The sequence below is a fragment of the Artemia franciscana genome, chromosome 16, assembly GCF_032884065.1.
Source record: "Artemia franciscana chromosome 16, ASM3288406v1, whole genome shotgun sequence".
In the NCBI taxonomy this organism is placed as follows: domain Eukaryota; kingdom Metazoa; phylum Arthropoda; class Branchiopoda; order Anostraca; family Artemiidae; genus Artemia; species Artemia franciscana.
Window position 1 is genome coordinate 10017083 of NC_088878.1, and position 17320 is coordinate 10034402.

The 17320-nt window shown below is 35.2% G+C and overlaps 1 protein-coding gene across 5 annotated transcripts in view; it reads right to left on the minus strand.

Moving 5' to 3' along the window:
• Positions 1-152: 152 nt before the first annotated feature.
• The window catches only part of LOC136037046 (polyphosphoinositide phosphatase-like), an 80612-nt gene continuing 63444 nt past the window's right edge, over positions 153-17320 (minus strand). For all 5 annotated transcript variants that reach the window (XM_065719471.1, XM_065719475.1, XM_065719473.1 and 2 more), the window contains 5 exons: positions 16747-16956; positions 14240-14401; positions 12811-12987; positions 9579-9702; positions 153-1935 (listed from right to left, as the gene is read on the minus strand). In XM_065719471.1, coding sequence (XP_065575543.1) covers positions 1738-1935; positions 9579-9702; positions 12811-12987; positions 14240-14401; positions 16747-16956 — 871 coding nt within the window. In that variant the 3' untranslated portion in view covers positions 153-1737. The remainder of the gene's footprint in view (positions 1936-9578; positions 9703-12810; positions 12988-14239; positions 14402-16746; positions 16957-17320) is intronic.

A 17320-nucleotide genomic window follows, 5' to 3' on the forward strand; every position in this document is an offset into this window, starting at 1 on the left:
CATCATTAGGTCGGTAAACGTGCCTCCTAAGTGAGTAGCACTTGAATGATAACATAATGAGGTGTGTTGTCAACAATAATGACATCAATTATAATAAAAACAACATCTAGTTTATTCTTATTATGTTATTATCACAGAAAATGAGTTGAAACTTTGAGCATATACACGTTTATTTCAAAATAGGAAGCAAAAGAGAAAAAATACGGTACACGCTCCTAGCATGGATTCTAAGCTAAACACGAGCGAGGATCAAGTCATACACAGAACAAAAAACTCACTTCGAGCACATACAAGAGCCATGTAAAAGCATTTGGAACCATTTATCAGCGCAAAACAGCATTTAATAATAACAAAATAGCCTGGAAATACACTATAGATAATAATTGGGTCACTAATTAAGTGGCAAAGAGTAAAAATTTATCGTTCTATAAGCAAGAAGATCCCCTTAAGATTGGCAAAAAAGCCCTGATAAAAATACAAGAAGTTAGGCGAAAAAACAAATATTTCAGCGGTTTCAAACATCATCTCCTTTTGAGCCCCCTCCCCCTAAGATTTTCACCATAGGGAGCTATATCAACTTGGTCATTTTAAATGAGTGAAATACATTAGAAACAGAATCATTTATCGATTTAAACTAAAAGTTAAAGATCAAGGGAACCTCTATAAATAGTTCGATTTAGGCAGGTATTATCATTGCTTTTTTTCCAGTTTTTTTTATTTTTTTAGGCTTTTGTTTTGTTGTACTGTCGTAAACATTTATATTACTGATATTCTAAATAATCTTATCATAGAAAATGTAACTTTTTTCTAGTTCCCAAATTTCTCTGCATTAAAAGTTTAGGTTTCTCAAGCACTATAGATTTTACTGAAAAATTATGAGGAATAAAAACGATGAAGATAAAAAAGAACCTGACAGCACTTTTGATTTCGACACCACACGTTCTAACGAGAAAACACTTAAGATAATCTCCACAAATTTTCGCACAAATACCGTTATTGTAATCTTATTGGATGGCTAATAATTTCAGCTAGAAAGAAGATATTCCAAGCTTAAGCTTAAAATAAGAAAAATCATTATCCATATTTGCAGCAGAAAATATGATTGTATTTTCTTAATACGTCCCCCTGGACTTGGCCTTGGTCTCTACTAGGCTAATTGAATAAACACAGGCTACCAACAAAATCAACAATGAACAATTAATTCGTAGGCCTTTCTGTCGACAGCAGACTCTTTGGGGAAACAAATTTAACCCCTGCCGTTTATGTGATTTTTAAACAAATCATTACTCTTCAATACTAGGTCAAGTTTGGACAGGGGCGGATCTATAGCAAAACCTGGGGGGACATTTTGACAAAGGTGCCAACAAGCAAAATCTTGGGGGAATATCACAAGGGCACCAATAACCGACCAAATTGACAAATTATTAAAAAAAAAGAGTGGAAAATAGACAAAAACGAGGAATGACAACGCCCGAAAATTTTTTAGGGAGTACGGGATCACTCCTGGCCCCTTGGTGAGTTTGGAAGCACTATTTGACATCTCAAATTACCTATTTTGTACCCTATACAGAAAAATTTGAAGCAATTTCTTTTAACTTTGAGGTTCAACAAAGCGTTTCAATGGTTCAACATTTCTGTAGGTTCTATAGGTCAATTTGTATATATTTGGCTTTTAACCTTAAACTTATATAACTTCCTTTAATTTAAATTTAAAAAACTACTTATATCAAACATGGCTTAAGAATAGCCTCCCAGAAGCTTGAAAACTTCTCTGTTATTCTTGTTATATAGAACGGAGCTACTTTTACTTTTTTTTACATAGTCTTTGTATACGGCCATACTTTTGGAGTTGGGTGTAGATGGTCCATACAGACCGACATGTATGTGCTTCTTATAAGTATCTTGAGATTCTCGAGCCACAGTTGGAGTCAAAACCTGAAAATGTAAAAAATTAATAAACGTATATATAACGCTGCATATTCTTTTGCATTGAAAAAAGTAAACTATGCTGTGTCGGCTTCTTTTCTAAGTTTTTGATTTGTTACTTATTCGGCTAAATTTTGAGAAAACTTGGGTTAAACAGAGGGGCACCAATTGGAACAAGGAGCAGTCTTGCACCCCCCATATACTGTGAAAATATTTTTTGTGCTTTTATTAAAAAGATAATAAAAAGCAAAATGGCATTCTTTTAACTAAAATTTATTGTTGTATCTTCCTTTAAAGTCGAACAAAATCCTTAACGCCACCAAATTTTCGTTAACTGATGACACTAATTGGTTATAATTGAAGTTAAATACAAAGAACACTCACATTTTTTAATATAATTATTACTTAATCCTTCTGAATTTTATTACCCAGTCCGAATCTTTTCAGAATAGGAGGGATGGAGGGAAAGGAAGTGATGGAGGAGGAGCGTTACATGAATTTTATGTTATATAGACCTTCATCTGTGCAAGCATTTCTCCCAGCATTTTCAAATTGTGTCACGATTCCTAACTCGCACGAAAAAAGCTGTCTTGAAATTTTGTGCATATATTTTCATTGGCTATTATTAAGTACTTAGCGTCAAGAAAATGGACAATGACCATTTGTATACACATATTTAGAGGCAAGGGGGGAGGGGGGGAGCTTAGAAAAAGCATTCTCCATTTATCAACAAGGTGTAGCATTTTGACTCTTCCACTAAAATATCCACTAATCCTCTGAAAACTGTTTTAAATGAGCTATTTGCATTATGTCATCCTACTGTGTTTGGGATCGGCAGGGATTTTGCCCCTCAAAAGGGTACACATTTAAGGTGAGGCCACAGTTTTCCTCATATCTCGATCAGAAGTTCGCCACAAGGTGTTCTTGGAACGACCTCGTCTTCTTCTGTCGCCTGATTTCAAGTTGTAGGCAGTCACAGGAAGACGGCCTTCTTTCATACAACGTTTATGTCCTAAATATGTTCGCCTCTTCTTCCTTAAAACAGCAGTAATGAAAGGCTGGCCAGTTCTATTACGAATTTCAGAGCTATTGTCTCTCTGTTGCCAGCTTATATTTGAAATTATCCTTATACACGTATTTTCGAATGAAACAATCCTCTTTTCGAGCCGCTGATCCATTTTCAAGTACTCACTAACGTAGATGACCATGGACAGCACATTGCTACTGAAGAGACTTTTAAAAGCTCCGGTTGAATGACCAATTCTGCGTTTAATATCGGTTATTATTTCATCATTACAATCAATCTTTTCGTTTAACCACAATGACCATGGAGAGCACATTGCTACTGAAGAGACGTAACTTTAGTCACAAAAAATATTTGCTGCTCCTTCAAATAAGCTTTAGTCTTTTAAAAGTTTCGGCTGACTGACCAATTCTACGTTTAATCTCGGTCATTATTTCATCATCACAATCGATCCAGCTACCCAGGTATTTCAAATCCTTCATCTGTTCTAGAATTGTGTTTTTGTGACACAAAACAAGCGATGAGTTAGTGATGGACATGCTCTTTGATTTGTCAACGTTAATAGTTGATATATAATAAATTTGTATTCATGTGATGCAGAACAAGCGGTGAGCTTGTCATGGACATGCTCTTTGATTTATCAACGTTAATAGCTGATATATAATAAATTTGTATTCATGTGATGCAGAACAAGCGGTGAGCTTGTCATGGACATGCTCTTTGATTTGTCAACGTTAATAGTTGATATATAATAAATTTGTATTCATGTGATGCAGAACAAGCGGTGAGCTTGTCATGGACATGCTCTTTGATTTGTCAACGTTAATAGTTAACCCGACATTCTCTGCATTTTCTATAATTGAGTCGAGTAGCTGCTGTAACCTCTGTTTAGAAATGTGGTAAATTCAGATAAAATCGATGACTCTTCGTCAACAAGGAGGCCAATTAGTCCTGCTGCTTGGTGCAAATATTACGACAAGATTTTCAACACTATAAACCATTTTGTTCATGCTACTTTTATGAGGTTTCTTATTTCTACGCTTCCCATATCACTCCGCCAGAATCAGATCCTCCCAGTTAATTTAGTTTCGGTGGCACAAGCTATAAAGAAGCTTAAGTCTAGCTCTATTGATTGTGATGGTATAAGTGTCAAACACCTAAATGTTGATTGTCCAGCTCTAGTCCAACATTTACAACTTCTGTTTCAAATGTGCTTATGCACCTCGGTTGTGCCTGAAAGTTTTTTGTGTGGAGCAGTTACTTCGATCCTGAAAAGAGGAAAGATTCCGACTGAATGTGCATCTTACAGGCCAATAACGGTTTCCTGCAATATAAGCAAAATTTTTGAGTATCTTCTCCTCCCATCAGTTAATTCTTTGGCATATTTTGGTGAAAATCAGATTGGGTTTCCAGCTGGGGTAGGTTGCCAGCAGGCTCATCGAGTTTTGGCTAATGTTCTTACTGAGGCTACTAAAAAGGGATTCGAGTTACATTTATGTGCTTTGGATCTCTCCAAAGCCTTTGACACTGTTACGCATTCCCAAGCTATCTTTTCCCTTTTTAGTCACGGTATCAACATTTCGGTAATTTTTCTTCTTAGATGTTGGTATTCAAATTCCTTTTTGTGGAATTAAAACGGATATGAGGGTCTCAGATAGTAAAATTCCAATACGACGTGGGGTCCGGCAAGGTGCTGTCCTCTCCCCCTCTATTTTCAAACTTTGTATATCATCTGTCCTTTCCTCTATTCCACCTACTTGCATCCTTAATTCTGTAAATATTTCTTATGATGCCTATGCGGATGATATTCTTTTGATCAGTAGGACTAAAAAAGGGCTCTCTTTGTCTGTTTCAACAGTAGTATCTAAACTTCGTGCGATTGGACTTTCTCTTAATCTTTCAAAGTGTGAATATCTTTCATTTAATAGTAATATCACTACTCCTCTAATCTGTGGATCTTTTTCTATCCCGTCGGTTTCTTCATTTCGGTGGCTGGGAATTAACGTTAGTAAAACTCTAAAATCCTTACGGACTCTCACTGTTGCTGATTGCAAGAAGAAAATCCAATTAAGTTACTCTAAAATTGTTGCTAACCGAGGTAGATACAATAGAAAGTCTCTTGCTAAATTATACTCGGTTTTTACAGATCATTCGGTTTTGTTTCTTTCTGGTATTTACCCTATTTTTCACAAAAAAAGATATCAGTTCAATTCTTTCTTATTATTTCCGGTTTTCCCGTTTTCTATTGTATCTGCCTCCATGGTATAGGAATAGGAGCCTCATATCTATTTATAGTTTCCCGGATATTGGGTCGAAGCTCACAGAGCTTGCTGGCAAAATACCCCAGTCTACTTATAAATATCTGCCCGCCCACGGAGGCCTTACTCGTTTGCTTTAGTTTCTTGTTTTTTCTGTTTTGTGTAGAGTTTGTTTTGTTTCTTTTATTGATACTCCGCTTTGATTTTTTGTAGCGGGTCAAAAATAAATTATTATTACATCCCCGACAGACACCTGATAAGATCTGGAAAAATTTGGTTGTGCAATTCTCTGTCTTAGTGCAGCACTCAGTCTCTTCATGTAGGGAAATAATCATACTAACTAGTTTTTTTGGCACCCCATAATACTTGAGGACTCTCCACAAACATTCTTGGTCAACCGAGTCAAACGCCTTTTCGTTTGCTGTTCTCTCTTTTGATTCATCAACAAGCGTTCTCAGTACAAATATCAAATCTGAGCACGATTTGCTGGCTCTAAAACCATGCTGCTCTTCTCGCAGATGTGTATCTAGTACATCTCGAATGTTACCAATATAATAGAAGCCAATATTTACAAGGTACTGGCAGAAGGAAACGGAAGACAAAGAGCACAGAAAGGGGTTTTGTTTTATCGTTAAAATTAAATTATCTGTTTTACCGCTTAAAAAGGACAACAGATCTCAGAAAGTATGAGAAAATTAGCCCCCTTCAGCTTCTTTCAATTAGACGTTCCATTTCATGCGACCAAAAAAAGAAAATAAAATGTATGACAAATCACTGTGTGCTAAGCCTTTGTAATTTCCAGAGGAGGTGTTAGGTAGAAGATAGAGGGGACACTTGCCAAGGGCACAAAAATCTTAGGGCGCAAAATTTTAAATAAATAGCCTAACAGTTATAATCATTTTGTAATTTTTGAATTTTTATTTTTACTAAAATGTAGTAGAGAGCCCAGTTAATGACTGAAAATAATTAATGAATTATTAATTAATTAATACAAATAAACTAGTCAATAAAATTTAGATAGATAATAATGATCAAAACAATTATATAAAAAATAATAACATTAAATAATTTAACAATTTTAATTAAAAATGAAAGAATAATTTACAAATTATTATTAATTATTTAATAAATTAAAAATAATTTTGTTCGTAAACGGAAATTTTCTTAAAATTTGGTCTAAAAATTTCGTGGGAGACAAAGGGAGGAGGGGCGGTACTCAAGATTTCGCCTCTGGTACAAGAGAGGCCTGAACCGCAATTGGTAATTCCGTAAAATATATTTAGGGAAATCATTTTGTCTATCCAAGGATAAGTGCCATCTACTGAAGTCGATCTTGCATGATATACAGAATGATTGTAGCAGAATCATCTCATTCACAAAAAGGAGTGTTCACGGTCATAAAAGAGCATTTCGTTCATAATAAACGATTGCGCAAAAAATTAATGTTTAAGCAGTTTTTTTTTTTTACTAAAAAGCTTTACCAAACCTATCACAGCCTTTATTTATCTCACGTGACTGTTAAAGTGTCACTGCTTCACCAGAATATCTTCGAAGACAAATATAAAAATTAATTTTTCAACCATGGGCAAGCACTCGAAATTTCACAGATTTCAAAACTCCAGCATATTAAGGTGGCCTTCTACCATTTCTAAACAAGAATCATTGTTTAAAAATCAAATAATTTTCTTCGTAATTAAGGAAAAAGGCCATATTTAGCAAAACAAAGGAACTAGTCTAATCAGCATATACACGGTGAGGCATCTAGAGGTTATAATAACCAAAAACATGTTTGCTGTTAAAACCAAAGCTGCCGCCCGTTAGGATTTCCCCCATGATCTTGGGATCTTCCTTGCGATCTTCAAAATAACTCTTCAAATCTTTTTTCAAGCATACGTATTGTTATTATTCAAAGTCTTAGGATTTTTTTTCGAACTTTTTGCAAGTGAATCTTGGGGCATTGTTGAATTCGAGTGACAGCCTAGTCAAAATATACATTTTAAAATTATATTTATATAATTATAAACCTGCAATTATGGAAAATTTTTCAAAAATTCCAAAATTTTTCGCTAATAGCACCCAAATGAAGGTTTTACTTAAAGAAAAAAAAATTAAACATATAATAAAAAAAGCCCCTCCCCCTTTTACACGAAAGTTAGCACAAAAGTTAAAAACGACTGACAAAGCAGAAGAACAATAGAAATTTTTGGCAAATGAATCCTAGGATTCACTTCTAAGTGGCAGCGCTCTAGTCACAACATACATTTTCTAACATCGGCTCACGGAACCCTTGCAGTAAGCTTTAAGTAGTTCGACAAATTTCAGGGGCATTCCATCATTTTCAAGAATTTCGCAAAGTGTTTGGCGAGTGATCGAATCAAAGGCGGAAACGGAGTCCAGGAATATCAGAATCAGGGGGGTGTTATACCTTTCAAACTGCTCAATAATAAGGTGTAGTACAAAAATATTGTCAGTGCAGCCTCTACCAGGACAGAACTTGCTTGATTTTCTCCCTTGCCCCTTGAAGCGGTTAAGGAGGATAATCTGTAATATTTTTACTGCAACGCCAATTAAACTTATTCCCCAGTAATTTCTGCACTCAGTTTTACCAGCTTTCTTGTAAAAAGGGAGAATAACTGATGTCTTCCAATCTTTCGGGATAGTATTGGTTCTCCATGCTTCCACAAGGATACCATGGAGCTGCTCTACTGTGATCTCGGGGCATTGTTTGTATATTTCCGGAGGAGACAATCTTGGCCTGGGGCTTTATTGTTCTTCAGGGCCTTAATCGCTCTGACAACTTCAGACACAGCAGCTTTCTTACAAGTCGATTCCTTAAGGACCTGGTAGAGTTTGTGGATATTATGAACGCGTGCTACTTTTCTAAAGACAAAGCAGTCTCTTCCTACATTTCGCGGCGGTCTAGACGATCAGAGCGCTTAACCTGTCTGCGCAACTCTTTCGTGATATACTTAGGGCCGTTCATCTTTTTCCTACGTTCTTCGACTATTGACAGGGTTTTGGTGGTAATCCAATGCTGTCGTTTCACTTTCGTTCGGCCTAGGATTTCCTCAGTGGTCTCTCCCATCCCTGTTTTGAAGGTATCCCATCTTTCCTCAGGGTCGCAGTTTTCTTCTTCATTCAAGTTTAGGGCATCAAAACGGTTTGTTAGCTCCATATTTAGAGGTTGCATAGAGATATTAGAGTAAGTCTGGGCGTTAAAAACACCGTCGTTAGAATGCCAGGTCAGTAGATGGTTTGGCTTGTGCTGAAATATGGTGCTGGTTACAACAAGATGATTCATCAAAGCATCGTTTACAATCCTTTGTCCATTTCAATATCAATGCCCCAGTCCAAACTTTCAAAGGACTTGTGTGGGGGTATCAGATAGACCAGCTCTCACGTTGAAGTCCCCTGCAATAATCAGATAGGCTCATGCAATTCCGAATACAATTCATCCTTACCAGTAACTGTGGCATCACTGCAATACGATTATTCTAGAACATATAACCTAAATGAACTCTTTATGACAGAAGCTTTTCTGAGCACATAAATAAATAAATAAACCGTAAGCTTTAGATCTGACTACCGACACCCAAGGCTAACACTTGAAGACAAGTTTTCCCGCACACTCACCTTCTCCAAGTTTTGACGCGTTATTTACTATCTATGACGCTTTATATTTTTAAAAGAACAAATAAGCAAATTTACTAACAGGTCAGCGTTTGCAGAAAATTTCAAAATAATTTTCCACTTTCAGGTTTGTCATTAGAAAATACTGAAGTATTTTTATTTTTACTTTTTTTTTCGATTTCCACTGTTAAATTTTTCAGGATATTCAGTTATTTTCCTTATTTTATGGTTACACATGTAACATTCGATTGGTAATGTGGTAAAATTGTCAGGTTTAAATGTGTAATACCGAGAAGAAACACCTCTTTCCATACATGTGGCTAACTTTCTCGAAAAATATAAGCTATCTGACTTACAAAAATGTCGTAGGGATCACGATATTTTTTTTTTTTGGAAAGGGTGGCGGGGGAAGGAGTACAATTTTCAAAATGTTAGATAATTAACAGGTTATAATAGCAATGACAGCAAATTAGAAAGCTGACACAAAAGCTTAAAAGGCTGGAAACTTACAGCTTAAAGACGGCCATAAAAAAAGCGAAGAAAATGACTCGATATATTAGTACGATGAATACAAAGTATATAGAGAAGAGAACAAAAGAACCAACGGGATATGTGTAGTCAAGAACATGTGCCAAGAATTTTCATGCCAAGATCTGGTCCCTATCGGAACAGACTCCAATCAAAATGAATCCCCAAAAGCCTTTCTTTTGAAATCCTTCGACAGGGAAACTAAAACTTACGTGAAATGCAGAATCTCTGGACAAGATCCCCTTTGGAAAAACCTTAGGACATTTTGGCAAACCATCCATTAGATTCTTTGGCGTCGTCTTCTGAGGCTTGCAACATTTGGCCATGTCAGTATATCTAAAATGAAAACGACGATTTTATACATATTTTTGATATATTGATACTAGCGATAAGCCACAACCCTTAAGCCTAACACACAACGTACACTAGCGGCAATGATAATTCCATTAAATTATAAGCGCCTGAACAAAGGGTTTACCGAAAATAAATGAAGCGTAAGATTATCATCTTATATTCACGTAACGTTTGCAAGAGACTAGTGTTTTTTTTTACAGCTGAACAATTCACTTAGTTTGGAAGAATAAGAAGATATTTCTGCGAACCAACATTAAAATACTAGAAGCTACAGTCATGAAAGTGGTCAAGTATGGTTCTGAAGCGTGGGCACTTCGAAAGACGAAGGAAGTTCTATTAAATGCTTTCCCGAGGAATTGCATGTAGATTGTTTTGGGCAACCGTCTGCATGATCGTATCTCTAAGAGTATACTGTACGAAAAATATAGTACAATCTTGCTTTCTTGGGCTATAAAGAGTGAAAGGCTGAGATGGCTAGGAAACGTTCCGCGGATAAAGGATAACATATTAATAAGATCGTCCTTATTGGCCAACCATCTAGAGCTAAACGAAAAGCAGATCGTCCCTAATTGGGATGGAAGGATACCATAGGGAAAGATTTAATCGAAATAGGAAATTCTTGGGAGCGCGTAAAGAGTGAAACTTTGAACAGGTTGGGATGGAAGAGGAGCGCTGTGTTGGCCTCAGGCAGCTTGGTACTGCAGAGAGTCGTTACTAGTAGTAGTAGTTTCTATAAAAGTCCTGATTTGAGAAAAAATGCCCCAGTTTTGGCCCAATATCATACCATTTCGACGCAACAGCGTTAACTTAGTTAAGAGCGAAATATCCCCCACGTATCATTATTTATTTTTTTTTCCAAATCTTTTCATTTAGAGTAGATAACCGTAGAAAGCTAGGGGGTTCTTTGGTTACAAATTTCAGTTATACTACCTTTGGGCCAAACATGTTCAAAGAACAAAATCAAGACAGATGTCCCCTTCACTCCCAGTCAGCTTCTTAATGAGGCTCGTTGAACCTTTCTAGGCCCATGATTATTTTGAAATTTCTTTAGAAATGACAATAAATGATCAGATAGCAGTCCTACAAAACTCGGCAATTACATGCTGCACACATGGTGTTTGCCTGAATCGAAGAATCAAAGGATTCCTAAGTGTACATAATCCTTGTCCTGTATAACTGAATCCCTAAAAAATAGCTCTCGAGTACAAGTCTTCCAAAAATATCCCCTTCCCCTAACAGCTTTATTATTATATGTATATTTGACTCAAAATATTTTAGAAATGATTTAGACCGTAATTTTAAATGGTCAAATTACCATCTTTAACCAGAACTTAGTAAAGACCTAATTCTCAGCATGTATTTCAGCTTAAGTTTGCATTAAAGGGTTTCTTAAATAATTAATTACAAGAATGGTTAGGAACTGCAATAAGGATTTGAATATAATAGATTACTTCAATTTTAGAAGAACGTTTTAGGAGAATATTAGGAGATTCGATTTTTTAATTTTGTTATATAGAACTGTTTTTAAATCAGAATAACTTTAATAAATGTACACTTTGAGCAAGTTTGTTTCTCGTAGCTCAACTATTTTTCAACTACTGTAGTCAATTATATCTTTACTGTAGTCAAATATACATAGCAACTATTTAGTAGTCAACTACTGGTGTCAATTATATGTAACTACTGTAGTCAATTTTTTTTAAGTTTTCTGCCTTTCTGATTAAGTCGCCAGACACCATGAGGTTGGTGGCAATAATAAGTTAGTTTTTGAGCAATAATAAGTAACTAAAATTTGAGTTTCGTAGCTCAACTATTTTTCAACTACTGTAGTCAATTATATCTTTACTGTAGTCAAATATACATAGCAACTATTTAGTAGTCAACTACTGGTGTCAATTATATGTAACTACTGTAGTCAATTATACTGTAGTCAATTTTTTTTAAGTTTTCTGCCTTTCTGATTAAGTCGCTAGACACCATGAGGTTGGTGGCAATAATAAGTTAGTTTTTGAGCAATAATAAGTAACTAAAATTTGAGTCTCGTAGCTCAACTATTTTTCAACTACTGTAGTCAATTATATCTTTACTGTAGTCAAACATACATAGCAACTATTTAGCAGTCAACTACTGGTGTCAATTATATGTAACTACTGTAGTCAATTATACTGTAGTCAATTCTTTTTAAGTTTTCTGCCTTTCTGATTAAGTCGCTAGACACCATGAGGTTGGTGGCAATAATAAGTTAGTTTTTGAGCAATAATAAGTAACTAAAATTTGAGTCTCGTAGCTCAACTATTTTTCAACTACTGTAGTCAATTATATGAATATAGAATTTCCATTCCAAATAAATGCCCAGAAAGGTTGCTGTTCAGAGGACAGGAGGAAAGTATGCGGCTAAAATTATGCATATATTCAGACTTCATTCCCTGCATTCTAGAAGACGCAGATCTTTACATGATCCTGATTTCAAAACACATAAAATGTCTACTTTCAACTAAGACTACAGTATCATTTCCACTTTACTCAAAGCAAATAACATTTAAACATCTATTCTTCTTTCACTAAAACACGTAAAAACGTTTTAACCCTAACCAAAGTCCCAGAAGAAACCGGTTTTTGACATGTCAAAGTTATAGATAAGAGCTTCCAATGTAAACTATTGTCTTTTAAGGTTTTTTTTTTAATGAAAGTAAAAAACGACACTAAAACTTAAAGTGTTTTTTTTTTCAAATGAAAGTAAAGAACAACACTAAAACTTAAAATGAAAAGTTATTATTTGGTGCATTCAGGAAGCTGCACCTTCTCTACCTTCAACTGTTTACACTAAAATATTACAGTGCTTACTAAAGTTTTACAGCGCTTTAAAAATACTCCTTATTCCAGTTCAAAGGCCCTTGCGTTTGAGCAGTCTCCCATAAAGACTTGGGATAAAAAAAGTCAAACTTAAAAAAGAGGATGAGCGGAGCAGGATTTCTGAATTTAGCTCTCCTCCCCATTTATTCCGAAAATTATCAATACTTTTTAATTTCACTTGCAAGATCATTATTCATTTGAAATAAAATTCAATAAAACATAACATCTTCAACTTACTTTTTATACATCCCATAGTCCCTTTGTTTAGTCTGATGAAAGTGGGTTGTATATACTTCTTGTGGAGACGTGAGCAGCGTCAAATAGGTGACCTGACTTTCAGCAAATGATAAGTCCGATAAACCATTATTCTCGTTGTCAGATATAGACTCATCAGAGCTTTCGCTTGTATCAGTGCTGGAATATAGAATATTACTAAGAACAGGGTAGATATTTCCAACGTCGTAAGATGGAACCTAACGTTAACGCTAAATGCTAACGTCGTAACGCTAAAATGTGAATAATTCAAGGGGCTGGAGAGACGTACTTCCCGTGTTTTAAAAGCCTTTGCTTGCGGACGAAAAACTTGATTTCTGAAAGAAAATGCAACCCTTCTTCTCACTATTTAGCATGGATAGTCAGAAAGGAAAATTGGTTTGGCTAAGATTTCAATTAGCATATTAAATGAAATTGCATAAATTTATATTTCTTCCGCTTTTTCTTCGGTAAACAGTTTCCCCTCACCCCCTTTTGCCTCAATTGAAAAGTAAGACTAAAATTAACATTTCCGTTACAACCTCTCCTCCTTGCAACTTCTCCGTTACACTAGTAAACCAATTTAGTCGCAAAGATATCTTCTAGGAAGCAAAAAATTTTTTTCTAAACAATTTCTGCCACTCTTTAGGCATGAATTTGTTCAATTTCATACAGTTGAAAGATTTATCTTGATTATTGACACTATCCATAATTCCACTTCGAAAATACAGTATCCATAATATCCCCTTCATATTTCTGTCTATATTATAATATTTATATCATCCTTAATAAGATAAACAACATACAAATTCGACACTTTAAGGTTTATGTTCCCTGTGCAATTTTTATTATGTTATTTTTTCTACTCTCCTACTGCTTTAATGTATGAAGAAGATTAAAAAATTCTCTTATCATCCATCAATGAAACTCAACTGTAGTGATCTAAAAAAATTAAAATTTTTAAAAATTGATTTTAGGGTAAAAATACGCTCAATACAGGTTAAAATGGCTGAAAAATAAGCTCCTATTTCTTAAACATGTTAAGATGCTTCTTAACAATTGGGATACAAAGGGGACTCCCTCTTGTATCCCTGGCCATGGAGCCTTTTGAGGGGGAATAACTGTATTCTATTTCCATTTTGTATTGTAAATGTACTGTATTGTAGAATCTTCTTCTTCTTCTTCTTCTTCTCCTCCAAGAAAAAGACTAAGCAACATCATAATTCTGGCTCTGTGAATGGACAGACCTGAAGCTAATAAATCCAACGATAAAAATATCTTATACTTTCGGTGCAAGTTACAACTTCAGGCTTTTCGCAAAATCACCTTTTGCAGTGGGAAAGTATTACCTACCTTAAGTACCCTTAAGTACCTTAAGTTCAAAGAGTACACAAAAAAAAGCTCTATCCCTTACCTTGGGTTCATTAAGATATTACTGGCAGAGCTTCTACCACTAAGGGATGGATTCTTGACGTGAATAACCTTTTTCGACGAATTTAGCGTGTCCCTCCTCTTTCCAGGGCGGATCCTCACTGAAAATGGGCTGAAATCTGTAGTGAAGTTGGGCATAAAATCCCTAGAAGATACGATAATCTACTTCTATTTTAAATTCCAATAGCTTTTAACAATACACAGATGGTACTTCTATAATGTATTGATAACCCACAAAATACAATGGAAAAACTGTGGAGTAAACAACAACAGAAAAAAGGGAAAAAAACAACCATAAACATACGATTCTATAATACAACATAAGTAAATTAACTCAATTCAAAAAATGGTTAAAGAGGGTCAGAAACACCAATCAATTGCAGAGTTTTAAAACAGATCTGCATATATTTATTTCAGTTGCAAGGGTGCATCAACGATGTCAAATTTAGAAACAATCCTTAGACCTAGAAAAATTATGAATACGGCAATGGCGTTCGCGGCAAGCGACGCGGCCCCTTTGCGCCGGTGCCGAGAAGTAAGCAAGCCAACTATACCGCAGCGTTCCTCGGCAGGCGACACGACTTCAAATATGGCGACGAAGTCGAAAAATCTACAAGCCATATCCTCGGGAAAACCAACTACAGTCAAAACCAACTACAGTCATAAAACAAGCAAAATCAAGAATAACTATTGGTTGTTGGAACGTCAGATCTGTTAAACAAGAATCTACGCAAGCTCTCCTTGTCCACGAGATGGAAAAGTACAGTATTGATGTATTATGCGTTTCTGAGACCAGAGTCTCCAGAATCTATGGTAATTACAGCACCCAAAAGGTTACAACAGATCCACTTTTTCTACTCTGGAGTAAACGACTACTCGGTACTCCATGGTGTTGGTTTCACCATGAACCAAAGAACCAGAAACGCATTTCTTGAGTGGGATCCTGTTTATCCTCGACTGGCTAGGATTAGGCTTAAAGGAAGCCCTGCAAATGTATCCATTCTCTCCGCATACGCCCCCACTCCTAATGCCACAGTTACTGCTAAGGGTGAATTCTCCTCGAAATTACAACAAATGTCTTCTTCAGTTGCTGTACGACACTTTTACGCGACTTTCGACGCGAAAGTCGGTCTATTTGATACACCCATACAAGTTCTAGGATAGTTCAGACTGGGACATAGATGTGAAAATGGGCAAAGGCTGGTAAACTATGCTTTGATGAATCATCTACATTACAATTCATCCCCTACATTCTCCTTAGAACTGCACAACTTACCCCCTTTAACAAAAGGAGGGACAGTATTTGCTACCACTTTGCTAGGTGCGTCGTTTCCAATGCCCGAACTGAGGACATTTTTCAGGATTTTTACAACCCCACAAAAATCCGCCTCGCCTGCTTAGCCTCCTCAGCTGAAGCCAAATTAATCAAACAACTGGAAAACTATAGGTTCTATCACTATATTATCTCTATGACTATCTAACTTGGTTCTACTGCCCTAGCAATGACGTATGGACGGATAATAGATTAGACATATCTATTAACAAATTAACTAACCTCCTTTTTATACAATCCTAATAAAAAGAGGAATTAATGCCGGGTTTGCTTCTCACTCAATTAGACTATCTGTCTCGGCTTTTTCCCCAATTAGCCATGACTTGATGCCAACAAATTTCTTCATTAAGAAATTCCGAACGAGTTTCATGCCCTTTATCTTGGATCACCTTAATAATTCTTTTTATTTCTATTATTCTTATTATTCTATTATTATTCTTATTATTCTATTTTTCGATTATTCTTTCTATTATTTGCCATGAACTAAAGAAAGCTGCTTTATATCTGTTTTAGTTTCCATCTTGTCACAATAATTATTGTTACCTTTTATTTTGACATTTTTTTCCCTTTTTGGCTATTTTATAACAAATTTGTGACCTTGGGTTTGTTCTTACTTTTCAAGTTTTGAGTTATATTCTCTATTTTATTTTTTGAGAAAAGCCTTTTTTAAGTCATATGGTTCTATTTTGAATTGCTTCACTTGAATTCGGCCATTTTTTTTTCTTGAAGCTTGTGACAGTCGTTTATCAACAAAGTATAATCCATCTATCTATCTATTACTTTCATTTTTTTGCCATTAATTATCTAATGTCTACTTTATTAATTTTGGATACATTATTTTTATGTGTTACATTTTACTAATTTGTTTTAATATTTTAGAGACCTTTTTCACTTAACAGACTTTTTTAATAGGTTTTTAACATTTATCTTTTGTTTTGGTGGTTTCTGTTTTTTTTGCCTTTTATTTAGCCTAATAAGATAATTTGGCTCTCATAGAGCTATAATCTTTGGAAAATAAGTATTATCTTACTTTATCTTAACCTAATATTCAAGAAGACAAAGACTATTTACTAAAAAAGAGTAAATCAATCAAAATGAGGTTTTATTCAGGATTCTCAACTCCTCCTTCATAGTAGGAATGAGTATAATAATCTTACCTCACTGAATGAGCCATTGTGAAAACATAGGTGTCAGTCATAACGGTTAGTTCAAAGGGTCGATAATACTCATAGTAGGGATCAATTCTTTGGTCATGTTTTGTAACAGGAATAATTTCAGAACAAATCTTTCCGGCCTCAAAGAAGCTAATTGGTAGGTATTTGAATGCCTCCGTGTCCCACCATTTTGTATATGATTCCCAATCTTTTCTGAAAGAGACTTTTTATTACCAACGAAATATGAATGAAATGTAAAACCAATTCATGTTGTAAAACCAAAATGGAACAACATATTTCAATTGTACGACCAAATGAAATATGAATGATTAGTAAAAACCCATTCGACCATTTTCATGGAACAAGAGTGACGGTCACCAATAATAGAGGTGCATCGTCAAGAAATTAATAGCATCGAGAATCGTATAAATAAAAAGTGAAATATAGTTTTACACAACATACAGAGGGAAAGAAACCAGATAGATTTTTTTTTGCCTACGGTTTAATAAAACCATCAGAAAATTAATTATATGCCGGTATATTGCAAGCCAAGTAATTCACTAAAAACTATCCAAAT